At 46.6% G+C, this 27,172-nt stretch overlaps 1 protein-coding gene across 4 annotated transcripts in view; it reads right to left on the reverse strand.

Annotated features, from left to right (window-relative positions):
• Window positions 1–10,916: 10,916 nt before the first annotated feature.
• Window positions 10,917–27,172, reverse strand: part of SYNCRIP (synaptotagmin binding cytoplasmic RNA interacting protein) — a 708,200-nt gene continuing 691,944 nt past the window's right edge. For 2 of the 4 annotated variants that reach the window (XM_069606352.1, XM_069606353.1), the window contains exon 12: window positions 10,917–12,489. In XM_069606352.1, coding sequence (XP_069462453.1) covers window positions 12,464–12,489 — 26 coding nt within the window. In that variant the 3' untranslated portion in view covers window positions 10,917–12,463. The remainder of the gene's footprint in view (window positions 12,490–27,172) is intronic. The other 2 variants (XM_069606355.1, XM_069606354.1) reach the window with 2 other exon arrangements.

Consider the following 27,172-nt stretch of genomic DNA (forward strand, 5'->3'; position numbering starts at 1 on the left):
GCTGGTAAGTGTAGGAAATATATAAGGTGTACCTATATACCAAGAGTGAAGAGTATGTACCACCCCCCACTCTCCCTACTTGCAGGGCCGAGGCCAGCGGCCTACTAGGCCCGGGCCGAGGCCAGCGGCCTTCCGAGGCCCAGATCCGTTGTGCAGCAGCCGACGGTCGATGTCTTCTCCAGCCGTCGTCGAGGGTCGACGTTGGGGTGGGGAAGGATGTCAATAAATAATTTTAAACTTCTATAATTAGCAAAAGTATGGCTAAGGCCAGGGGACTCCGCAAGATGCTTCCGACCAGTATGGCGGAAAAAAACAATCTGAGGATCCCAGACGCGTGAGGGATCTTGGGTACAGTGGACGTCACACTAGGCATAGTATTACTGGCACGCCTGTGTCGACGCCCATTTTCGAGTTTCAAAAAACAAACTGTAATACTCCGCAGCTTCCACTAGATGTCGGCCTATGCACAGCATGTGATCTAAGCAGATTCCACAAGCCTCAGAAATATATATATATTTAAAAAAAAAAATGTATTATTATTTAATTTATCACCGAGGATTCCCAGTCTGACGACGGGGAATATTCAAGCATCTGAATCTATGAAAGATCCAATGCTGGAGAAGCCTTATAGTCAGCGTAAGCAAGTACAGAAGAGAGAAGGTGTAAGGAGAGAAGGTGTAAGAAGTCCATGTTCCTTCTACTCGACGAGGGGAGGAAGGGTGGGCGCATGTGAATCTAAGCAGATGCAATCATCAGAAATGCCATTACAGTGAGTAATGCATGTCTTCTGATGCTTATGGCTCTGTGCATTGACTAGCGAGCAGTAACTAGAGATGGTGGTGGGATGAGTGAAGGAACAGTAGCAAAGATGTCTTGGCACCGCTTGTCTGACCTGAGAATCATACCTAGAGTGTGTATCAAGGCAGTAGTGTTGTCTAAAAGGTGTGTACAGAACCCCAGGTGGCTGCTTTGCAATGGAATCTATAGGAACATTTGCAATGAATGCAATGGTAGCCCCTATGCACAGTGTCGAGTGCGCTCTAGGCATGAAGGGTGGATCTCTCTTGGCAAGAGTCTAACAGTGGGATGCAGTTTACGATCCACTTGGAAATAGCCGATTTATAGACAGGGCCCCCTTCTCTACCAGCTGCCACTCTAATGAAGAACTGGTTTGTTTTCCTTAGTGGTTTCGTCTTTTCCAGATAGTAGATAACCACTCCCCTTACATCAAGTGTGTGGAGGTTTCTTTCTGCCATGTTAGTGGGGTTTTGGAGAAAGGTGGGTAGTTCTATGGACTGGTTTACATGGAAATTTGCAATAAATGTGGGCGGCCGCAAAGCGAGGCAGTGTGCGCAAAACACCTTGTCTTTGTGAATTGTGACGAATGGGTCCTTAACTGAAAGGGCCTGCAGTTCACCAACTCTCCTTATAGAAGTGATCGCCACAAGGAAGGCGGTCTTGTAGGTGAGTGCTTTAAGGCTAGCCTTGTGCATTGGTTCAAAGGGAGGTCCTATTAGTCTGGCAAGAACAACATTCATGTCCCACCCGGGAGCTGGGTTGGAGGTTGGCGAATGATGTCTCTTTACCTCTTTCATAAAGGCTTTCATTACAGGAACTTTTCTCCATGAAACCTTGCTCTGGGTCGTGTGCCGAAAGTGCAGCTAAGCGTATAAGAGAGTTGAAAAACAATCCTGAATCTAACAGGTGGGTTAGGTAAAGGACGATATCCTTAGGCGAGCAATCAATAACCCTTGACATTACACCAGATGACAAAGTGCTTCCATTTGCTGGAGTAGCAATGTCTGGTGGTAGGTTTCCGTGTCTCTCGGGAGTAGTCCATGCATTTCTGAGGGAGTTGAAGGTGCCCGAACTATGTACTCAGGAGCCAGGCCGCTAAATTGAGAGCATGGGTGTAGTGTCTCTCCCTGATCTAGAGACAGCATGTTGTACGGGCACGGCAGCTTCCTGGGAGGGAGACTGACATTGCCATGAGATGGGAGAACAAACGTTGGCAGGCCCACTACGATCATCGTGACTGGTTCTTGCTGTATTTTGTGCACTATTCTGTTGAGGAGCGGAATCGGGGGAAAAGCGTAGGCAAATCTCCCGGACCATGTTATCCAAAGACCACCCCCCCCTTGGAGCGGTTCTGTGGGTAGCTGGAGGCGTAATCTGGGCATTGGGCGTTCTCCAGAGTGGCGAATAAGTCCATCTCTGGGAAGCCCCATTCTGCGAAGACGCGGAGTAAAACGTCCTCCAGCAGGATGTACAGGTGTTCTGACGATAGGCGGCTGCTCCTCTGTGGGTGCAAGCAAAGTGGTCAGAGAAACTCAATACAATACTTGTGGGCAACTGTCTTTAGTACTCACTGATCTAAAGTGATACCCTCCCAGGCGTGGATGAAGACAGGCGACCCCAGACTGGGGAAGCGTGGGAGGAGACCTGAACCGGTGAGTCACTTTGAGGTGGAGGCCGGGGAGCCTCTGGGAGTAGAGTTTCTGTCTCTACCCATGGCCTTATGAGAGCCTCTTTGCTAGTATTGAAAATTACCCGAGGGGCCTTGAACGAGGACCAGCAGTTATTTCCTGAGCCGTAATGCCCCTAGGGCGAGCGGGAGAAGGATTGGTAAGGACCGGCTTGCGTTAGAGCCACCATGCTGGTGAAAGGGTTTAGCCGTGATCTGGCTAAGTGTGACTTTAGAGTCTTGTGTTTTTTCTTTACCGTCTCTAGGGCATAGTCCACCCTTTGCCAGAAAGGTTGGAATCCTCCACTGGCTTGTTAGAGAGGCCCGAGTTTTGGGTTTGAACCCAGAATTTTTTAACCAGGCACGTCTTAAGCAGGGTACCCTGAGTGAGGGTGCGTCCAGTGGTTTCAGCCAAGTCCAGTGTGTTCTTCAGTAGGTTTTGGGTTACTGGTCTGCCTTCAGCCACGACCGCCAGCAGGCGTGATCAGGTGGGCTCTGGAGCGTACTGAAGACCATCCTGCACTAGGCCCCACTGGACATCACTGTAACTTGCCAGGAGCGTGGCGTTATAGGCAATCCTTCGAGTAGGACGCAGAGGCAGTGCCCCGTTTAGCCAGGGAATAAAGCTTCTTGAAGTCTTTGTCCAGAGGGTATTCTGCTGAGGACAGAGATACCCCCACCCTCTTCCGAGTGGTCATAATGACCAAGGAGTCTGGCGTGGCATGACCCTTTATGTAGAGAGGGGGTCAGAGGGTGATGGGCGAAATAATTTCTCAATTCAGGGGTTAACTGCCCATGTGAGGGACGGGGACAGCAAAGAAGGGGCCAGGTGCTTCTTTATAGAACTCAGTAAAGGAATGGCTTGGCTAGTTTGAGCGTTCTCCTTGAGGATATCCTCCACAAAGTCTTAGTCTGGAGCGGCTTTGTACATTGCAATTTTAAAATGGCCAGCTGCTCTTTTTAAAATAGAGCAGTACAACATCTAGTCGTCAACAGGTGACGACACTTTGTGGAGGAGTGGAAGGGGGATCCAGACAGATGGCATCTGGGTTGGCGGTATGTGGCCTCAGCCTGGTCCCAGTCAGGGCCCTGATCAGCTGGGTCTTCTTCAAAGGGGTTAAGCTCTTCATATGAATCCTCCTGAGTTGGGTCATCTGGGACCTGCAAGATGTCTTCTTGGTGTCCCTGTGCAGAAGTGTGCAATTTGGAGCAGATGGGGCAAAAGTCCACTTCCCTAGGTCTTTTCGGTATAAAATATTGGTCTGAAAAATCAATGAACTGGGACATTTTGTCCATGTATTGCTCAAACCTTTACCTATTCCATAGAGAGGAAGCTGAATGGGCAGGAGGCGGAAAGGGCTACCCATAAGGGGGAGATTTTCCTAATAAGGCCTTAGAGAGGTTAAAGGGCTTCAGAGTAGTCCTCTTGATGAGGGGGTGCCCTTGTACTCCTTGGCCACCAAAATGATTTCCGAAAGGCTTTCGCGAAGCTTTGGCGGCTGTAAAGAGGGTCTCGACGCACCGGAAGGCGCAGTCGTGGCCAGTGACTCCACCGGGTCCTTCGGCGCTTGTGCGGCCTTGGATGGCGGTTCGACAGTTTTTTTGTGGGAACGCCCACAGAAGGATGCTCAGAAGCATGCGGCAAATGTGGTTGCGAAGAGGGCGAACTGCGGCAAGTGCCGTCGAAATTTTCATCGGTCCTGTCTGCGTTGAGTGCTTCTTCGACGACTCCGCCAAAGGGACCTTAGTGGATGTGTGCTTGTGTAGACGTGGGGTGTGGTTGCCCTGCTCGCCGGGGAGTGATCTCCCCACAACAGTGCTGGTGGCCTGTGTCAGGGACAGGCATCTGGGAGCACGCAGGCTCAGAGAGGTCGATGGCTTCCAATTCGGAGCCAAGGCTGCCATCAGATTCCTCGTCGCCGGAAGCGACGGAGCAAACGGGGGAAAAGTTTTCGGCCTGCATAGCATAGACCGCCCACCGCTTTAGCCCTCCCGTCTTTCAACGTCTTCGGTCACAAGAGCTTACAGACCTTGCATGAGCGCTAGTCGTGGTTACGAGGAAGACACTGATTGCATCGGCGATGGGTGTCCTTCCAGGCAAGGTTGCTGTTACACGACGGGCAGAATTTAAAAGGAGTACTCTCCATAGCAGAGGTTAGCAGCAGCCAGACCAAGAAGAGAAAGAGGGGTGAAGGAAATGCATTCTCAGAGAGGAATAAAACCCTCACCCTACTGTAAGTGCCTGGCCAAAGGACCGAGGTCACACGGTCGACAGGCATCGAGCAGTTGAACAGTCGCTGAACAGTTGTAGATGTCAGCGGCAGGAAATCCATGAAGCAGTCGAAGGTTGTCGAAGTGACTAGACTACCGTAGTTCGTGGAAATGAACTTAGCAATATAAAACTCTTACGAGCTTTGCATAAGCGACCAAATAGTTTGGCGGAAAAAAAACAATCTGAGGGACATCGACGCGTGAGGGATTTTGGTTACACTACACGTAACGGATAGAGTTACAATCACGGCCATGTCGGCGTCCCCTTTCGATCTTCGAAAGAAAGATGCAATACGCTGCGATTTCCACTAGATGACGGACTATGCACAACAGCATGTGATTCTAAGCAGATCCACATGCATCAGAAAGATACTAAATTCAGCAGGGACACGGTTTTGTATATATTGTGAAGATGGTTCCTCCCTTATTAATTCTATGGTTTTAGTTTGCGGAATACTTGTTTAAAGTGCTTGAATGTCCATTGTGACTAGGAGGTCTTGCTAGGGAGAATTCTCAGAAATTTGCTAATGCCCTTCTACCTTAGAGACCCCCAGACCTTTTGCTGGACTTTAGGACTTAGTGCAGCGGCACAGGGAAGTCTTCCCGATTTCCCAAAGGTTTAAAAACTTTTTTTTGGTTAAACTACTGTTTCCAAGAGCAGTGAAGGGAAATTGACTACTTACGTTTTGTAACTTTGTAGACCCAGCACACATCATCTTACAATAGGGTGCTGGAGGGGTTACTTAGTATCCCTTTAGTCTATTTTCTCATGTAACATTTTTAGGTTATCCTTTCTACAATTAATGGCTGGTGGCAGTGGTTTATGTTTCCTACCATTGTGTTTCTACAACGGGTTGCAATTGCAGCTGGAGTAAAGCACCCATGGGTGCCCATTTTGTCAAAATAGCCCCGGTCTTTTTTCACCATTTCTTGTTGGAAAGTTCCTTCTTAAGATTTACCCTGCGTGCCAAACCAGGTTTTGTTATTTTGTTCATTTTCTTTCTTTGGCGGGATTCACCAGTGAATTCCACCTCTGGCTCCGGCGTGTCTGGCAGGGCAGGAAGTGAGAGAGAGGTGTCCGAAACTCCCTGTGCTTAATCCCCTTGGTTAAGGGAATGCACCCAAAGGTGATTGGCTGTCTGTGTGACAGCTGGGCTGGAAATGAATGGGAGAAACCAGATCTTTTGCTTGGAAGGCAGAGTCAACCACCGGATGAAGGAATCCAAAGAAGAACTTGGAAGAGACGCTTGTTGCAACTCCTGGACCGTTGGTGTACCCGGTGAAGCCCTGCTGCAGTGCTGAAGCTCTGAATTCATCTCGACTAGAGAAGCCCTGCAAAGGACAACTTCTCCCCTTGAGTTGGTGGGACCAATCGACCCCAAGACAAACTCATCTGGAAATTCTCACGGAGCTGGCTGTACTTCCATTGCTGCTGCAGGAACCGATTGCCAGGGAGAGGAACACCAGATTCTAGTGTGCCGTCTTAAGTCGGACGCAAGCTCCAGGAAGATCCTCCGGACTCCCATGAAGCAGGACTGACCAAGCCTGAGCCACCACAACAGAGTGCTGGACCCCAGATGCGAGGAAAGCCCATAAGGTATCTGAGAACCGCAGTGATGCTATTCGCGAGAAGATGAAACCGCGAAGTGCTGCTGATCTGAAGTTTGCCCATTGCTGCCGCCGACCTTCAAATTGTAGTGCAGGAGTACCCAGACATCCTCCCTCTTGTCCCCACGACTGAGGCCCAGGAACAACAGGATCTGCCATACTACAAATGGAACAGAAGCCAGCCGGAACAGATTTCTTCAGACCTAAGGTAGAGTAAACTAAGGGGTACTTGCCTCTTGTCGTGTAGCCTTGCTAGCTCTCAGTTGAGACTTACCTTGGTTGCCTGTTGCAGAGTTGCTTGCAGCTTTGCCCTTAATAAAGGGCTCCCAGCTTTTGGCCTAACAGTGATTTCATTTTCTACAAAGATTTCTAAAACATTGTGCAAGACTTTTTACTTGCCTTCAAGGAGTGCTTCAGCTCCCCTACACTTTTGCTCAATTGACATTGGCTATCCTGGCTCCCTGAAAGACTCTAACCTCTGACTTTGTGCTTTCACTATCCCTACAAAAAGCCACACATTCTATAACTTGTGTAGCTAGCAAAGGGTTCATTTACATTGCATTGAGGTTCAAAGGTACTTATCTGCTTAAGAATATGTGTTAACCATTGTTGTAGTCCCTAAACATTTCCCCTTTGATACCAAACTCAGTATTGCGCTAAATATACCAGTGATATATTATGTCCACAGTGTCCTAGTTATTTAAGTCACCTCAGGGTGTAGGAAGTATTGGTGTGCCACCCCAAATGGGTATATACAGATTTATTGAAACAGAGTGTATTTATTGAAGTATATTTTTGTGTTACATATTTGCTCCCTTCTAAAGAAGGCTTGTTCAACTGACTTAAATTAATAAATAATTGTTTAATCAAGAAACTTAGTGTGTTTATTTGGATACTTGTCACTGTGAAACCTGCAACCCTACAGCTCACATTAACCCCTCTTGAGATGAGCCTTGCAGCTCAGTCACTCTACCAACTTGTGTAGTACATGCTTATACAAAAGTTTGGGTTAACTATTGCCAAGAGGACAAGGCTGGTGCAGTTTCCCACAGGGTACTGCATACACTCTTGCCTAACAGGTTTTTTTTTTGGCAAGGTCATGGTCCATAGCCTGTCTGGAGGGGTTTTCAACCATGCGGCCATTGCTAGAGCGGTGGTGGGGGGGGCAGGTGTTGTTCACACATGTCCGGCAGGTCAAAGTGCACCACTGGCTTCCCTGAGCAGACTGGTCCAGTGTATCCACAAACTTTGCAATTGTCTAATGCACGCCGTTGGGTTACCATATGCGAAGACCTGGATGAAGTCAAGCTTGGGGTGGGGGGTGGGGAGGGAAGTATCCAGAGCCACTGGCAAGTCCTCCTCTACTAAATCAAAGGGCAACAGTCTTTCAGCGAAGGGTATAAAAAAGATCTGACCACTTTAGAAAAAAAATGAAAAGGGGCCTTAAGCAAGAGTAAACTCCATTGAGGCAGCAGCGGGGCTACAACACCGGAAGGTAAAGCCTCTCCACATTGGGGGTAAGCAGTTTGGAGTGCTAAACTCCAAACTACTTGTTGGAGGCTGAAGGTGCCCGATCCTTTGCCAGGGGAAACATTTTGTGACACTTTCTTTGCAGTCACCTTCGTGTGCTGGAACCTTCTCAAAGTTGCTCTTCTCCGTTGAGAAGTTTTCCCTAGCAGTAGCCTCTGAAAACTGTCTTCTACGAGGAGGGCTGAGAAGCAGGACTTTGGATTGAGCGTTTCTCCCACTCTTGCGAAGAACAGTTTACAATTTTGCAGTATATTCCTGAAAGCAGACCATGTTGGGGTCAGTGACACATCTGCCTTGAGCCATCTCTAAAGGTCCGGAGGCCGACCGTGGGAGTTGGCATGACTCAGCTAAGTTTTGAAAAATACTACTGGCATTTCCGAGTAGCATTCTGAAGGCACAGAAGAAAGGAACAGAGGTCATGAGATGCCCATGGCACCATATATAGTGCCAGGCATCCAATGTGCATTTGAGTTGACTGGAGCCTCCAGCTGTCTAAATAAGTTTATAAAAGCAGTAGGGGCTGGAAGATATTTATCCAAGATAAGGAATCGAAGGAGGAAATCCATTTAAATTACATTTCACCATTCATGACAAGCCTTACAGTAGGCCACAGCGCATTTCTAAAAGTTAACAGAATTAGGTAAAAGGACTTCGGGAACCACAGTTCAGGGAAGCAAAACGTAGGTCTGTTTAATTAGTTTTGCTCTGAAATTCTATTAATTTGCCAATTTAATCTTCAAATCAGCACATCTAGCTTCATAGATGTATTCTCATAGATTATGGACAAAATTGAACAAGGCAATGCGTGTCTTAGTAAACTTGTTTCTAGGATGTGCCACACCTTTACATGTAAACAACCACTCATAAAACACACCAAGATCTTATTTTGTAAATATCTTTATTTTATACACATATTTTTTAAAAAAATGCTGGATAGTTCATGTCCAGTAAAATGCATTTACTGGTGCAATCCCAAAATGTGATCCCTCAATAAATCTATATACTACCTTCATATAAACTGTCCCGCTGTTAAATGGCAAGTTGTATAACGATGTTTGACAGAAGTTATGCCAACAGTCCAAAAGCTTGTTACAGACTTTCTCATTACCTTACTATCTATCCAAGCTTCCACAACCAAGAAAACATCAAATGTTTTGGGTGGGGGAGGAGTTGAGACAATATCTAAACACACTAAATACTAGTAATTGCAATACAATGACAATTTTTTTTCTTGAATTTTATATCTCCAACTTTGTTTTTCATTATTTGATTAATACAAATTTAACACGCCAGCATTTTACCTTTATAATACTAAAAGATTTTTTATATAATGTTGGTGACATGCTGCTGTGTCAAGCAGTTGACCAACCATGCCAGAAAACAAACAAAAGTAAAATTTTAAAATGCCAATTACAAGATAATGTAACTATTTTTATAAAACATGATAATATTTATATTTGAAAGTCACTATGGGCATTGGTGCTCAGATTATGCTGCCCAATCGTTTCAACCAAATCAGTTTAGACAAAAATTATCCTCCACTTTAAGTCCTATTCAAAGACATTTTATGCCAATACAATATCCTGCACAGAATGACACCTTCATATTTTTTTCAAATGTATGGCTTGAAACTATTTTGTAGTAGTACAGTAGTGTTCAAATGTAAGACATGTGGCAGTAGGCACAGGAAGAAATTACATTCAAATAGTTAATGATTCAAATCAAACTTTCTATATTTCCTACAGTGGGAACGAGTAAGAACAATTGCTTCTTTTTTTTAACAATACAGTTCTCATTAGTCAAAGAAATACAATAATCAGCATAATGCTAAATTGGACATACATAGACCACGACAACACTTTTTATAACTTCTATTCAAATTGAAGCAACCGATTGCACTTCAAGTAGCAACCAGACTGCTTTTAACACAATTTGGTTAAGTATGGTCTTAACAAATCAATCCACTAAACAGCCCATCTGCTGAACAAGGATAGCAAATCAAAGCATATTTTATGGTCCAACATCAAAGTCTTTAGGCAGACCCATATTTAACACGCATATATTTCTCTGAGAAACCTCTGCAAGTGCTGCCTAATGTAGCAAGTACAACAAATCCCACATCTACACCTCTGCCTTTTGCACAAATAGTTTGTAGGAAAGTTGGCAAATTAATGTAGAATTACAAAGGTTTTCAAATCTTTAACGGTAGTTCACGATCTTGAAAATTCTTAGACATCTTAAAATGATCTCTTTATTCATGTGCGTTTGTCCTATGCATTTGAAAATGTTAGGTTACACATTGCTGGGTTAAGCGTATTAAAACTGTACTTCAGAAAAAGCTCCAGCTTGCATATTTGTATGTGCCTAGGGCCAAGGTTTATTGTTTAAGTTGCTCAGTCAGGTCACCTGCATTCTACCACCCTATCCAAGACAGTAAATATTTAAGATACAGTGGTTTTTCTTTAATTGCAGTGGGCTTCTTGAAGCAACATTAAATGTTGGTGACTTCAGACAGAATATTGCAGTTATAAACATGTTTTTCTTCAAATAAATTCTGTCACACAGCTCAGGGGCACAAAAAAAAATAAAAAATAATGCTACTGAAAAAGTAAATGGAGAATCATTTCCCTGAATCTGAAATGGGTTAACTTTACCAGATATATAGCCAGTCTTGATTTTGATGAGACCACAAAAATCAGCATTCTTACATTTACAAACATTTGAATGAATAACTCGGTATTTAAGTTGCACTTTAAATCCCAGCTGTCCCGGTAATTGACACAACATACTAAAATGGTTTATGGGTTCTACCTAAATATCTATACAAACCTATCCATATAGATATAAAGGCAAAGAAATTCATGTAAAAACAGTCTATTGGCAACCACTATACTACGTTATGTAAATACAAGTAAACATATTCAAATGTGTGATACCAAGTTTTTTTTAACCAAACCATCTCTGCACCAACACACATTTATATTAATGACACATAAAAAAAATAAAAACTTTATTACAAAAATAAGTTACACTCGCCTCCAGCTTACAGTATAAAACAATTTTATTTGCAGGAATGCAAAATGATTGTTTGTCATGAGCATTTTAAACATATGACATCTAATTTTCCTGGTTAAAATGTGTATGTACTGGGGAAACTAGTGTGTATAAAACCTTTTTAGGCAATAACAGGTCGGGTTTTCATCTCTGTGCCTAATGGGTACATAGATTAACTGCAGTATCCCTTAGGGAGTATAGGGAAAGATAAATGAGGAGGGAGAAGCAAAGCTTTTCCCTACTCATTTTTATATTTTAGGGCAACAGGGGTTTCAATAGGGGATGCCTTACCACTGAACACTCACGGTTATCAAGGTGCTTCAAAAATTAAAAACATACCACAAAATGATTGTACCCTACTCTACAGGTTATCATGATCTGCATAGGAAATGGAATGCTGATACACATTTGAAGTGATCAGCAATAAGAATGCACTAATGAAAACATATTTTACCTAAAAAGCTAAACTACAGCCGTATGCTATTTATCTATGATTTATGAAAAACTTCAAATATCCAAATGTCAGGCTTCACTGTACAATTGTCAGTGTAAGTCTGACCTTTATAAAAGGGACACTGCAGTATTTAGTACAAGTTGCCGATGCACTTTTTGAACATCTGATGTTTTACAAAAGTAACATCTTGCTAAACTATTATACATCCAAATAACTACAATATCTGAAGAAGCAAGGCTGCCTTTTCAGCCACAAAATACGACAAAAGCAAGGCTAGTTAAAAATGCCTATGAGGAAGTCTTATACGCCTCTGAAACTAAAGGCAACTAAGAATGTTTAATTTGGTATACTTTTAAGTCCTTACCCTCATAGAATTTGAAACAAGCCCTGCTTTTATCTACAAATATTTTCTATGTACAGTACAGTTAGGGTATAGTTCAATCCTCTGCTACTGAGGTAGTTAACCAACCCATTAAAAAAGGTTCTGAAAAGAACCACTTATCTGGAATGCCTGACTAACCAGCTCTGATGATTACACCTGAAACTGCTGCGCTGCAACTCATCCAAGTGATTACTATAAATATATAGACAACCATGATTAACCTTCAAGAGCAGGACTGAACTTTAAGGGTCCCGATAAAGGTATTGCTTTAATTCACTGCAATTACATTTTCAATGCAAAAATCTATTAAATTTTCAGAACAACTCAATCAGGACCCTTGTGAAAACATGGGGAAATCTACTTAAAAGCAGATTGTACTGTTTTAAGAAAAAAAAACTTTATTAAGAGAACAAGCTAAAAAGGTATGAAGAATGTTGCTGAGCACATTGGGGGGGAACTAAAGTAGATTTAAGTTTAATAAATTGCACTGCAGAGAAAACTGTTAGAGAAATTCATATCCAAGTCCAAGAATTCTCAAAATGTCCAATATCTGAATCCATGATCTTCGCAGGAAGGTCTTCTGAAATAGTGTGCTCCTATACAGCAGAGATTCTATGAGGTTGCTTTATTTCCTTACCATCACTCCGCTGCAAGCTTCTGGTGTAATCCCACATAGCAAGTCAGTCTTCATTGAATCAGGTCAGGACCGGCCTCGACCCCTTTTCCCTGATAGCCAGGTAACAAAAGAAACAGTTAGATCATATGCATGTATACCTTTAGCATCAATATTAATGTACAAATCTGATTACCTAAAAATTATAAATTACTATAAAAAATATAAACAAATCGTAACCATACAGCATTTGCATTTTGATTGCCACGGTTTGCATTTAAAAAAATCTTTTCAGTCTACATTTTGCAAAACTGATTTTATTTTAAAAAGGTAAACTGAAAAACCTAGGGGACCAACTACCCTGTAGTTAAACAATGAAATGCAACCTTGTGTTTAGCAAAAATATATTCTATATCCAACATTCGGTATGAGTTACTTACCTATAACTACTGTTCTCCAGAATTCGTATCTTTCATGGATTCACATGTTCATGAATACTCCCTGTTGTCTGGCTGACAAATCTTGGTAATATTAAAGCAGTTTCGCTTTTTAAAGCTTAAAAACTGCTCGCTACTTAGTCTATTGCTGTCGCTTTGGGTCATATTGCAGCAGCCAATGACATCAGTCCTCCTCATCTCCACCCTAGTGGCCATCTTCAGATTTGGACGCGCACGTAATGTGGCAGCAGGAACGAAGAAGAGCCAGATAAGAAAGTTGTTCCTTCTCCAGCATGGGATCTTTCCCAGATTCACATGCTCATCAATAAGACTACACAGCAGTACAAATACACAACCAATGAGAGGCGGCATAGCTCTACAGAAGCAATTGAACTCACCTCATACAAATAAGTTGCGGGGCACTGCCTGGATGCACAGAACTCCCTGAAATCCCTGTCAATGCATTATAATCTTGTGAAGGTGTGAACAGACTATGATCTCGAAGACCTGCAGATGTCAAGCAGTGGAACACCAGATATGAACGCTGTGGTAGAAGCTACGGCTATGATGGAATGCATCCTTGGCCTTCCTCGCAGGTGCCATTGCTGGAAATAAAAGACTCATGGCATTGCCTCTGCCCACAGGTCCGAATGAAACAAGCAGTTGCAATGTCTTTCCTAACTCCACTGTACGTGCTATATACAACTAGAATGCAAGCGCCACATCCAGCAAGTGTAAGGCTCTCTCAGCTGGAGAAGTGCGAGAACCACAAAAAACTGTTACAATCAAAGGTTCATTTAAGTGGAAAGCCGAGAGAACTTTCGGCATGAAGGAAGGATTCGTGTGGAGCACAACCTTGGTTTGGTGAAAATCCAGGCATGGCAGTTTACAGCAAAGGGCTTGCATTTCTCCCACACGCCTGGCGGTCTTCCATGATAGAAACTTCAACGGAGCCCGGTGAAGAAGTCCAAATGGAGGGCCCATTAATGTGGAACACGTGGGACCATACAGAAGGTCAGCCTGTAGTGCAAGTGCAGCTAGAAATGGCTGCCAGATGTACTTTAATGGATGCGTGTGCCAAGTCCTGCTTTTGCTAAGGTTAGGAGATAAGGCCAGACTTTCGCAGCTTTGATTCGAAGTGGGGTTCAGATGTTGCGATTGGCACCGTAAAACGTTTGTTTCCATTTGTGCTTGTAGCACAATAACGTTTGCAAGAATATTTCTACATTCTAGATGTAGATCAAAGCGCCTCAATTCTTGGGCTGTAGGAGCCAAGCCCTCGACATTAGTGGTGCTGGATCATGATGCAGTATGCACCACCCAGTCTCTGGTGAGAAGGTCTGACAGATGCGGCAGCTTGATGCAAGGAGCGATCGACAGGTGAAGTAGGTCAAAGTACCAAATATGGTGCGGTCATGCTGCAGCGATTAAAATCATCTCGTAGCGGCTCCGTTTGAGTGTATTTAGTACTCACAGTAGAAGTGGAGGAACTGCATAGAGAAATCGACCTTCCTACAGGATGGAGAAGGCGCCCCGCTGACTCCCTTCTTGAGGATACCAGCTGGTAAACTGGGGGCACTGGAGTTCTGTGCAGTGGCAAACAAGTCAATTTTGGGGCGACCCCACTAGATGTGAGAACCTGGCTCTGGTGGAGCTGCCATTCATGACATCCCTCTTGGGGGATTCTGCCATGGTGTTGTGGATCCCCAGCAGATGGAAGGGAGAGAAACATTGCGATATTTCCCATTTCCATAGCGCTTGAGCTTCCTTGGACAGTACTGGAGAGCGGGTACCACCCTGCTTGCAGATACAAAACATGGTGGACATGCTTGTGAAGATGCCAATCACCTTGTACTGAAGTTGCTGTTTGGACAATTTCAAGGCCTAAAACACTGCTTTGAGCTTCAACACATTCATGTGTAGGGCTTTGTCTTCAGGTTGCAACAAGCCTCTGGCATTGTGTTTGCCCGTGTGGGCTCCATATCTCTGCAGGGAAGCATCAGTGGTGACTTTGGCCTGAAACTGGGAGGCGAAAAGGAGTGCCCTGCGTAAGGAGCTCACAAGGATTCCATCACTGAAGTGTTTTGCGGAAAGATGGCGTGAGGGCAATCTTGTCAAGCCAAGAACCTGACACTTGCTGCCACGAGCATTGAGGAACTCTGAGAGGCATCATGTGAAGCCTGCAGTTTGGAACTAGCGGGATGCAAGAGGACATCATCCATAGCAGAGATTTGATGGAGCGGGCTGTTGCCACCTGCAATGTGGGTAGTTGCCATATTGTGGAGTATGGCTTTGACCCTCTACTCAGAGGGGGTAGCAAGACATATCAGGGTGTTGAGCCATGAGCTCAGAAAAGGCGCATTCTGTGATACGCATGACGTTGGAAAGTTGGAGAATCCCAGAGAAGTCGGCCACTAAATGGTCTCCTCAGTGAGCTGCAAGGTTAGCGGCTGGGAGGGAAGCGTATTAGCCAGTCGTCCAGGTACGGGTAGATGTAAATGCCTGCTCGGCAGGGATGGGCTGCCACTGGGGCTAGGCATTTTGTTTAGACTCTTGGAGCTGATTTGAGACAGAAAGGTAGCGCCTTGAATTGATAATGCTTACATGTACCATTAAAATCGAAGGAAACGTCTGTGCCTGCGATGTATGGGGATGTGGAAGTAAGCATCCTCCAAGTCGAGAGAGGAGAGGAAGTCTGGCTGAGAACGTGCTGAAGCGGGACCATGCAAAACATTTGTGATTGCAGGAACTTGTTGAGCTGCCCGAGGACCAGGATGCGTCTCCAACCACTGGACTTTATTCTCATCAGGTGGTATCTGGAGTACACTCCAGAGCCCCAGACGTGCAACAGTACGGCTTCTATTGCCCCCTTTTTATAAGGGTCTTCACCTCTTGTCGGAGAAGTGGTAGATATAGGGAGCCATGGACAGGCATTTGCCCAGAAACTCAGAGTGTGACGCTGCTAGTGGAACTCTTTTGCCACTGATCGATAAATGGAGACAACCGGCCTCCCAGTGGGGTGCTGAAGTCACGGTGCAGGTCTTGGCCCTTGTCGGGCCTGCTTGGGAGTTTGTGTTCTTGAGGACTCTCTGCGTCGTTGCCGAGTACCTCTGTACGTTTGCAACCTCCCCCTGTATGGTACTTGTGAGCTGGTGCGGGACAGCTGCCTATAGGAGGGCCTATAGTTTTTGGAGGTCCAGGAGAAGTGACCCTTACCAGAACAAAAAGGACTGCTTTTGCTGCTGCAGGGTGCCTAGGGAGCGTGAGGTATACATGTCGGCCTTCATGGCCTGGAGGGTCTCGTCTACCTTTTTTCCAGAGAGGTCCACTCCATTAAAGGGCATATTCACCACCTTGGATTGCACCTTCGGATGCAAATTGGTGGCCTTCTGCCATTCTGGTCTTATCAAGACTGCGCTGTTACACATTTGGTGGAAGCCTGTGTAGACCATGTCCAGAGCGACAGTAATGGTGTGATCCAAAGCAACCTCCCCTTCGTCCAACAGAGCCTTGTCAGGGCTCAAGTCAAGTCAATCAGGGAGCAAGTCTAAAATGGGACCTATCTTGTACCACAACTCGGTCATACCATGAGAAGATTGCCAATGAAATGGCTGCGTTTGTGACAGCACTGGTAAATTAAAAGTTACTCGTCATACTGACTTCGTCCCCTTTCCTCCATCCTTGTGGGCGTTCCCCAACATGACAGGACAGGACCCTTCGGCAGGAAGAAAATTGAGTTTTCCCTTTAAATTTAGTATAGCGCTGGGGCGTGGCCTCGGGAATGCAGCAAGTATCCACCTGACATCCAGAACGTGCCAGGTGCGCTGAAAAAGCCAGTACGTCATCCACAGGACAGGTGCCTGGGTCGAGTCCCTTGTCGCGAGCCAAATGGCAGAACCTAGTCCATTTGCTCTTATACTGGGACCGAGACAAGGTTCTACTGGTCTGCAAAATGATGTCCCAGTTGTCTGAAAATTGAGCCTGCTGAGGACACAGCTGATCAGGAACCAGGCCACCAGGGCCAGTTTGGCTGGGTTCGAAGTTGCACTGCCCCGCCCTGCTGCGTCAGGAAGCCCCTGCTGGGTATCGGAAGATGGATGGGACCCTGGGAGCACAATTGCAGCATATCTGAAAACAAGGGCCTCGAAGGCCAGTGTGGGGCAATCAGGATGAGGCTGCAACCCACAGAGGCCCGGAACTTGCAGTGTGTCAGTTGGAGCAAAGGTATGGGCAGGAACGCATAACACCTGCGGCCGTGCCAACAGATCTGGAAGGAGTCGCCCAGTGAGCCCCAACCTGCCCATGAAACAAACCGGGGGCACTTGCCATTCCTGGAGGGATGCAAACAAATCCAGGTCTGCGAACCCCCAATGTTGGAATATGGGCAAGTTGTAGTTTAACTCCCACTCGAAGGTGTTGAACCCCAAGCGACTCAAATGGTCCGCTTCTGCATTGCTGTCCCCCGGGAGGTGTACTGCCGAAATCCAAATACCCTCCCTCAGGGCCCATTCCCAGATAGATACTGCCTCCATGCAGATGGGGGACGGAGGGGAACGGACGGGTGCCACCCTGCTTATTCAGGTAAAACACTAGTAGAATTGCCTGCTCTAACCAAACAGACCCGTCCCTGATGAGTGGCAAAAACACCTTGAGGGCCAGGTCCACGGACCTGAGCTCGATCAGATGGATATGCAGGAGGACTTCCGTTCTGGACCAAGCGCCATGAATCATGTAGCCCCCCAGCCCGAAAGAGGGGAATCGGTCATCACCACCAGGGTAGGCTCCGGTCAGGTGAAGGGTGCTCTCACTGAAACATTTCCAGCCACCAGCAAAGATCGGTGGTATTGGGATCCTGTCCGACTGATACGCGGTCTCCTGATCCCAATTGTCCGGTAGGTGGAGCTGGAGGCGTCACATCTTGAGGCGAGCATGCTGTATAGTGAGCACACAGGTGGCCATCAGGCCCAGAATGTGCTGGAACCACCATGCCTAGGTGGTAGAGTTTGCCAGAAAGTATCCCACCAACTGGTGTAAGCCTCTCGGTCGTGGGGAACACCCACTGAACGGTAGTGTTCCAACGCACCCCTAGGAAGACCAGTTCCTGAGCCGGGCATAATTGAATTCCTCTGGTTGAGTGAAAACCCCAGCTGACTAAAGATATCCGCCAATATCTGGCAGCAGTAGCATAATTTCGGGTGACCGCGCCCTCACCAGCCAGTCATCCAAATAAGGGTATAGATTATGGCCCTGCAAGCGGAGGCCGTCTACCACTGCTTTCCCCAACTTTGTGAAAACACAAGGGGCCGAGTTCAGGTGAAAGGGCAGCACTTCGTACTGAAAGGGGTACGACCATCATGAACCACAGAAACTTCTGATGCAGTTGATAAATGGCTGCACAGGATTGAAGAGTGGCTGAGCACACCAAGTTCAGGAATTTCTAATAATATTGTATAGGACTTGATCCTGACTACAGGGAATTTAGGGTATGCTAAGGGTGCAAGGGAGAAATCTATGACTGGCATCAAAAGTCAATGCATACATTCTGAAACAACAAAGAGTCCATACTTCATGGACACTCCCGCCCCCCTGCACACCTATATTTACTGAACCAATTTCAGTCGACACTTTAATACATTTGTCATCATCTTCAAAAGTATTTATGACTTTAAATATTTTTTTTTTATTTGGTTTATTACAAACCTTTTAAAAAAAGAAAACACAAAACAACAACATGACATGCATTACTTACCGTAATATCAGTTCTGATGATTGTATCAGCTCAGATTCACATGCCTTGCATATGGTCCGACATCCAGTGGTAACCGCGGAGTATTGCATCTGGTCTTCGGGGACCGAAAGGGGACGTCGGCATAGGCGTGTCTGTAACACTATTCCTATCGCGTCGTGTAGTGTACCCAAAATACCTCACGCGCTGAGGTCCCTCCGATTGCATTTGTTCTGCCATGAGGGAGCCAAAGGCTATTGTGAGTGAGTACATGAAGAAGAGAGAAGTAGTAAGATGTCTGTTCCTTCCACCCCCAGCGGGGAGGGCGCATGTGAATCTAAGCAGATACAATCATCAGAAATGCTATTACGGTAAGTAATGCAGGTCTTCTGATGCTTGCTAATCTGCTTAGAATCACATGCTGTGCGTAGATTAGCGAGCAGTACCCAGAGTTGGGTTGTGAGAAGGAACAGTAGAGAAGAACAAGTTACTTCTTACCTTGTAACGGTCTTTTGATGGGATGTTCCTCCGACGTATTCCTTATCTTAGATATCTCTTTCCAGCTTTGCTGGCCTCGGACATTTTTTCTCTCTAGAGGGCGCTGCGCGTCGACGTCCGCCGAGTCGATGTCCCTCGACAGCCGCCGTATCGACGTCGACGTCATCCTGCCTATAAAGGCTGCGCGCAGCGTCCGTTGCTCAGTTCCGTTTTGTAGCCCACAATAATTCTTTCTGGACTATACTAATCACCCTGAAGGAGCGTAAGCTGCAACAACAAGGGAAGTAGTACTGCGGGGATGGATGGGAGGGTCGATAAGGAATACGTCGGAGGAACATCCCATCGAAAGAACGTTACAAGGTAAGAAGTAACTTGTTCTTCGAAGGGATTGTGTCCTCCGACGTATTCCTTATCTTAGATAGGCTCCCATAGCAGTATTCTGTTACTGGAGGTGGGAGTACTGACTTTATTCATCAATAAGAGGAAGCATGGAGTGCAATACTGCCCTTCCAAACCTAGTTTCCTGACTGGAGGAGGAATCCAAGTTGTAAAACCGTGTAAAGGTATGGACGGACGACCATGTGGCAGCCGCACATATGTCTCGAACCGGCACTCCTCTTTTGAGGGCCGATGAGGCTGCGATACCTCTGGTCGAATGAGCCCTAAGATTTTGAGGGGGCTCTTTTCCTGCCAGTTTATAACATTCCAAAATGGCCAAAATAATCCATCTGGAAATGGTCTGCTTAGTTATCGGTAGCTCCAGCTTGTGACCTGCGTAGCCTACAAACAGCTGGTCTGCTTGGCTTATCCTAGCCAGTCTACTAATGTAAAAACTTAAATCCCTTCTTGGGTCCAGCCTGTGTAACCTCTCTTCCTCTTTCCCCAGATGGGGAGGAGGATAGAAAGATGGAAGGGTAATCTTCTGTGTGATATGAAATTCAGAAACCACCTTTGGGAGGAAATTAGGCTTCACTTGCAGAACAACTTTGTCTTTGTGAAAGATTGTATGAGGGGGTTTACTAGAAAAAGCTTGTAACTCGCTCACCCTTCTAGCAGATGAAAGTGCTACTAATAAAACAGTCTTAAGGGTAAGAAACCTTAACTAACAAGAGTGGAGTGGTTCGAAAGGTGTGCCCAACAGGAAAGTTAGGACTAAATTTAAATCCCATAGGGGAACCTGGAATGGTCTTGGGGGATAAACGTTAGTTAACCCCTTTAGAAACTGTATTACCAAGGGTAACTTGAAATAGGATGGTTCTTCCGCAGTGTGCTTAAAGATGGATAGCGCTGCGAGATAGCCCTTGATGGTGCCAACTTGAAGGCCTGAATTCGCTAAATAAAGTAGGAAGGACAAAACCATTGGTGTACCCCATGAAAAGGGATCGATAATCTTTTCCCTACACCAGCTGCAAAATCTGTTCCAAAGGCAGCGGTATAAAGATTTTGTTGCTGGCCTTCTTGCCGAAAGCAACAACTCCATAACGTCATCAGGGAGGTCCCAATCCTTGTACCTCAGCCTTTCAGAAGCCAAGCGTGAGGGTTTTGATGTCTGGATGGAGAACCTGACCTCCCTTCTGTGAGAGCAGATTCTCTCTGAGTGGAAGTCGAATTGGAGGGCAGATGGACAAGTCTAGAAGGTCCGGGTACCACGTTCTCCTGGCCCAATCCGAGGCAATTAGGATCATGGTTTTCCGGAATCTTCTCAACCTCCTGATCATTTGAGGAATGACAGGGACTGGTGGAAACGCGTACAGGAGTGGAAACTCCCAGTCCACTATGAACGCGTCTCCCAGAGCTCCTCTCGGGGGAAATTTCCTTGAGCAGAACAGATCACACTTCCTGTTGACACTGGTGGCGAACAGATCCACCTGAGGGGTTCCCCCAAAGGGTGAAGATCTCTTGAAGGACTTCCTGAGCTAGTTCCCACTCGTGGGAGACTCTGCTCTGCCTGCTCAAAGCGTCCGCTGTCAAGTTCTTCTCTCCGGCTAGGTGAACTGCCGATAGAGAGATTCCTTCTTGGATTGCCCAAAACCAGAGCTGCATCGCCTCTCTGCACAGTGGTAGTGATCCTACGCCTCCTCTTTTGTTGAGGTAATGCATGGCCACTGTGTTGTCCGTCATTATCAGGACATTCTTTCCTTGTACAGATGGCAGAAAAGCCTTCAGCGCAAGTCTGATGGCCCTCAGCTCTAACAAGTTGATGTCTAGTCTGGACTCCGATGGAGACCAGCGACCGCTGATGGTCAAGTCGTTGGCATGGGCTCCCCACCCCGTGAGTGAGGCGTCTGTGACTACTGTGATCTCCGGCCATGGTTGCCAAAACAGTTCTCCTTTCAAGATGTTCTCCTGACAGGCCCACCACTGAAGGTCTCGAGCCACCCTGTCGGGAACCTGAAGAAGATCTGTCATTCTCCCTGAGAATTGTGACCACTGAGTCCTCAGTGCCCACTGGAGAGATCTCATTCTCAGGCGAGCCTCTGGCACTAGGAAAATGCAGGATGCCATGAGGCCTAGCAACCTCAAAAAGTCGAAGGCTGGGAGACGTTGGGCATTTTGAAACTTGGTGACCATCTGTAGAATATCTTGAGCCCTCACCTCTGGTGGCGAGGCTTTTCCCAGGGAAGTGTCCAGGATCGCTCCGATGAACTGGAGTCTCTGCGATGGTATCATTTGTGACTTCTTTAAATTGAGGGAGAAGCCCAGTCTGTGAAGGGAGTGGCAAACATAATCTAGCTGGATCTGAGCTTGTTCCGAAGATACAGCTCTGATCAACCAATCGTCCAGGTAGGGGTAGACGTGAATCCCTTCCCTCCTTAGACTTGCAGCCATTACCAACATTAACTTGGTGAAGACCCTCGGGGCAGAGGTCAGCCCAAATGGCAGAACTCGAAATTGATAATGAGAGTTGCCAATTGCGAACCTCAGGTATTTCCTGTGTTTGAGATGGATTGGCACATGGAAATAAGCGTCCTGAAGGTCCAGAGATACCAACCAGTCCTGGAACTGAAGGGCCTGAAGGATCTGAGAGTTACCATCTTGAATTTGTCTTTCCTGAGGAATTTGTTCAATTACCGCAAGTCCAAGATGGGTCTCAGTCCTCCGTCTTTCTTTGGTATGAGAAAGTAAGGGCAGTACCAGCCCTTGTTCCTCTCCGCTACAGGTACCGGTTCTATGGCACCTTTCTCTAGCAGGTCTAAAATTTCCTGCAAGAGGAGCGGATTTGGAGCTTTTTGAGAGCTGATCCCCGGTGGATGACTGAGGTATACGTAGGAGAGGCAGGCAGTAACCTTGTGCAACTGTCTCCAATGCCCAAGCATCTGACGTGATAGCCTGCCATTCCGCCAGATGTTGAGTTAACCTGCCTCCTACAGGTGTCTTGTGAGGGAAGTCCTCAGAGTGGTTTTGGGGCGGCTGATGCAGATGCCGATGGAAAAGAGACACCTGCAGTTGCTTCGGCTTTTGAATATCTACCCCGTCCACCTCGGGTAGTTCTTCTTTGTCCCCTTTGAGCCGGTCGTCCTCTACCTCTTCCGAATGCGGAGTAGAAGCGAAAAGACTTGCCTCTCGCAGAGGTTCCTGTGGGACGAAAAGGTGTCTGACGGATCGCAGCGCCTACAGATTTTGCTGCTGCCTTTGATGTTTGCAGTTTTTCTAAACTGTCATCCGCCTTTTTCCCAAACAAAGAAGAGCCATCAAATGGCATATTCAAGAGCCTGGCTTGCACATCTGGGGCAAAACCAGACTTTCTCAACCAAGTAAATCTCCTGGTTGTTGTACTTGCCGCCATTGCTCTGCTGATACTGTCAGCCGAGTCAATGCCCGTCTGGAGGGCTTCGCACATAGCGTCTTTACCGTCCCTTATGATATTTAGGAACTCCTCCCTTTCTTCTCCCTCCGGGATGCAGTCAGCCGCTGTAGAAGCACACTCCCAAAGTGTATGGCTAAATCTAGCAAGGGTGCAAGTAGCATTAATAGATTTTAACGCCATGCTACATGCCGAAAAGACTCTTAGCCATAGCATCGTATTTCTTATCGTCCCTGTCCTGTGGGACGGTAGGGTAAGCAGTCTTGATGTCAGTAGAAGATGCTGCCTGTACCACCAGACTTTCTGGGGATGGCTGTTTGGACAAAAACTACGGGTCTGCAGAAGATACCCTGTATTTAGCAGACAGTTTTTTATTTACTGCCGGGACGACATCTGGGGTTTCCCAGTTCGTCATTATTTTTCTTTGAAGAGCTTTATGAAAAGGTACTACAGGATCCTCCTGTGGACCTTTATCAAGAATATCCGTGAGGTCATCCTGTTGGAAAGCCGGTGAAGGTGTTGACCACCCCATAAATTCTGTAATCCTGGCCATTAAGGCTCTATAAGGGGTTTCAGCATGCTCCCCCGGGTCTGGCCTAGCGAACTCCACCTCTGGGGGAAGTGTCTAAACCACTTGCCTCATGTAAGGAATCATGGAGTTCCTTTAATCTGCGTTCCTCTGAGGATAACTCCTCTTGAACTGGGGTTGCAGATCCCTGCAACTCAAATGGCTCTTCTTGATCAGACAGTTCTCCCTCTTCCATAATTGAAGACATTGTTCTCAATTGGTCTGAGCTCACAAAGGGTGTGAAACCCATCTCCAAGGCAGAGCGTGCCAAACTTGTAATCGGCCCCGAAAACGTCGATGTCGTCGACACCGACACCGAAGGCTTCGAAAGTGGCGTCGAAAACAAAGGTGGAGGCCTCGAGGTCTTCGATCGAATCGGAATTCTGCTCGAGGATATCGACAATCTCGACGACCTGGGAATAGCCACTGGGTGCGCCGCAACCGTGACTTTCCTTGGCGTCGACGCCGGTGTCGAGGATGGCGTCGAGTCGACAGACCTGTGTGTCGAAGGTCCCTTCGACAACGGCGTCGAAGACACCGACCTCGACGGAACCTTCGAAGAAGGACTCGAGGTCTTTGCTTTACTCAAGGGTTCGTGACGCGCTCGAGAAGCTTCCTTCGCCGGGTGCTGCGACTCGCGGCGTTTTGGACCTTCGGGTCTTTCGACCAGAGCATCGCTCTCGGCAGTCTTCGAGGGGGCCGAGGCCGCTTTCTCGAAGACGCTCATCATATTTTTTCGGAATTCCTCCCATTCAGCCCGGGAACTATGCTTCGTGGGGCAAGGGATTCTCTTAGGTGAAACAGAGGAAGAGGAGGACGAAGAAGGGGATCTTCGGCGTCTCCTTTTCGAGTGCTTCGATCTCGAAGAATGATGGGACCCGCTTCGAGACCTGGAGCGCGAATGGTGACGAGGAGACGAATGCCTCGACTTCGTCGAGGAAGAAGAAGCTTTAGAAGTCTTACCTTTTTCCAGCTTCCCCCTACGCTCCTTCAGGGCTTTAGCTGTCATGGACATACAGTCCTCACACTCCGAACAATGGTGTTCAGCTCCCAAACACCACAGACAGACCCTGTGAGGGTCCGTTATCGACATCTTTTTTCCACAGTCTCGGCATTTTTTAAAGCCAGACCGAGGGGTCGTCGGTTCAGACGAGGAAGCCATCGAGTATGGATCGAATATCTCGAGGAAAATGGAATATATGTACGAAACTGAGCAACGATATTCCGAGGCACTGAGTAAGCGCGGAAAAACGGAACTGAGCAACGGACAATGCGCGCGGCCTTTATAGGTAGGATGACGTCGACACGGCGGCTGTCGAGGGACATCGACTCGGCGGACGTCGACGCGCAGCGCTCTCTAGAGAGAAAAAATTTCCGAGGCCAGCAAAGCTGGAAAGAGATATCTAAGATAAGGAATACGTCGGAGGACACAATCCCTTCGAAAAGATGTCTTAGTACTGCTTGTCCCACCTGAGAATCAGACCTAGAATGAGTGTCTTGGCAATAGTGTTTTGTAAAGGTGTGTACAGAACTCCAGTTTGCCGCTTTGCAAACGGACTCAAGGGGAACCTTTGCAATGAATGCCATGGATGCCCCAGTGCCTCGAGTAGAATGTGCTCTAGGCTTGAAGGGCAGTTCTCTCTTAGCAAGAGTGTAACACAGTGTGATGCATTTGACAATCCACCTTGAGATAGCCGATTTGTTTTCCTCAGTGGTTTAGTTCTTTCTAGATAGAACATGACTGCTCTGCGCACATCTAGTGCGTGTAGGCTTCTTTCGGCCATGATATTGGGATTCTGGAAAAAAGTAGGTAGTTCAATCGATTGGTTCAGATGGAACTTCGAGATGAATTTAGGCGCAAATCTGGGGTGAGTGCGCAGAACTACCTTATCCCCGTGGACTGTAACAAAGGGATCTAGAACAGAAAGCCTGTAGTTCACTAACCCTTCTAATAGAACTGATATAAAACGGCCTTCCTAGTGGCTAAGTCAAGACTTTTAGACTTGCTTTATGCATTAGCTCAAACAGAGCTCCCATGAGCCTGGTCAAAACCACATTTAGGTCCCACCCAGGAGTTGGGTGAGAAATGGGAGGATAAATCCTCTTAACCCCTTCCATAAAGGCCTTAATTACCGGTATCTTCCACCACAACACCTTTTGCTGACATGTGGTGCAGGCTGAGAGCACAGCCAGATGAACTTTTAGGGAATTGAAGACCAACCCAGTATCCAACAGATGGGTAAGGTACAGCACGGTGTCCGGTCAAATGGTCGAAAATAAATGGTCGAATGACCATTTGATCGAAACAAAATGGTCGAAAAAAAAAAAAGAAAAAGGGGGTTGGAGGGGAAACCCCCCCCCCATAAAATAAAAATAAAATATTCAACCTTTTTTCCGACCATTTTACTTCGATCAAATGGTCATTCGACCATTTGGTTTTCGACCAAATGACTGGTAACCGTACAGCACAATGTGGGTAAGCAATAGATCAGATTGACACCCTTGGAATTACACCAGATGACAAAACGTTTCCATTTGCTGGCATAGCTGTTAGGGAGAATTCTCTGTTTAGGCTGAATTTCCTAACCTAGTGAGTCCCCCAGCAGCTTTGCTGGATTTCTGGGGTTTATTTTTCTCTCCTGCCAAGAGTGAGACTCTTTTACCCTCACTCTTGGGCATGATTTGAGTGTGTTTCTTTGAATCTAGATGTGTTTAATGGGCTATGGGGTCTTTTACTCCATAGGGCTACATGTGTTTTTGTGATGTGTTACACAGCACCCTCAGTGCAGTGACACAGGGGTGTCTTAGTGACCCCCCAGTATAGACTCCATACCCTGGGACTGACTACTGTCTCCCAGGGCATGTAAAGTCACCATTGACTTTACTAGTCTCAAATTCTGAACAGAACCAGTACAAACCATCATATTGTGGACGTACTGGCTGGGGCAATTCGATTGCCCCAGGGTCTGTTAGTCGAGGGGGCACGTCTCCGTCCCCCCTGATTGAGTTTTGGCTGGTGGCAGTGGATACTACTTTTTATATTCAACCGCGAATATTTTCCTATGGGATTTCCCATTGTTTTAGGCTACTATATTTATTTACGGTAGCCTCGAACATAACGCCGGTTTATTTAATTATTAATTCTCCGGTTGGTATTTTTTGCCAAAACTTGATTCTAAAATGGCGTGTGCGTTCTCTTCTGTGACTCCAACCCAAGTCGAGCCCTTTCTTCCACTTTTTGGCGGGCTTCTCCACAGAAGCCCTCCAAAGTGGTGCCACTATGTCTGGGGTACTTAGGAGGGGTGGAGGGGAATTTAGGCACCCTGGACTGAGTTTCCTAGGCAACTCAAGTCTCACTCCATCCTGATTGGCCCAAGTGGTGAGTCGGCCGGCTCACCACTTAGCATGTTTGAGTGACAGCTAGGCTGAGTGAATGGGGATTTGCTGCATAAAAGCAGGGCTTTGGGGACTGGAACGACAGAAGTCGCCACAGGACCTAAGAATCCGACGAGGGAGAAGCTGAGCCGACCTGCCACGACACCACCACCGGTGGAGCCCTGCTGGACTGCCTCACCACTTTCCCCAACGACAGAGGAGATCTCCCGCCGGAGAGTCTTCTTCCTTTGACTGGTGGGGATAACCAGTTTCGCCGTCTTTTCACTTTCCCGACGTACCTCGTGGCCGCCTTGCCCGTGCCAAGCACCCCGGCAACCGGGATACCACGTTTTACCACGATCGTGAAACCAAGGTACCACCTTTAACC

Source organism: Ambystoma mexicanum, chromosome 4p, assembly GCF_040938575.1.
Source record: "Ambystoma mexicanum isolate Mex_15411 chromosome 4p, UKY_AmexF1_1, whole genome shotgun sequence".
Classification (NCBI taxonomy): domain Eukaryota; kingdom Metazoa; phylum Chordata; class Amphibia; order Caudata; family Ambystomatidae; genus Ambystoma; species Ambystoma mexicanum.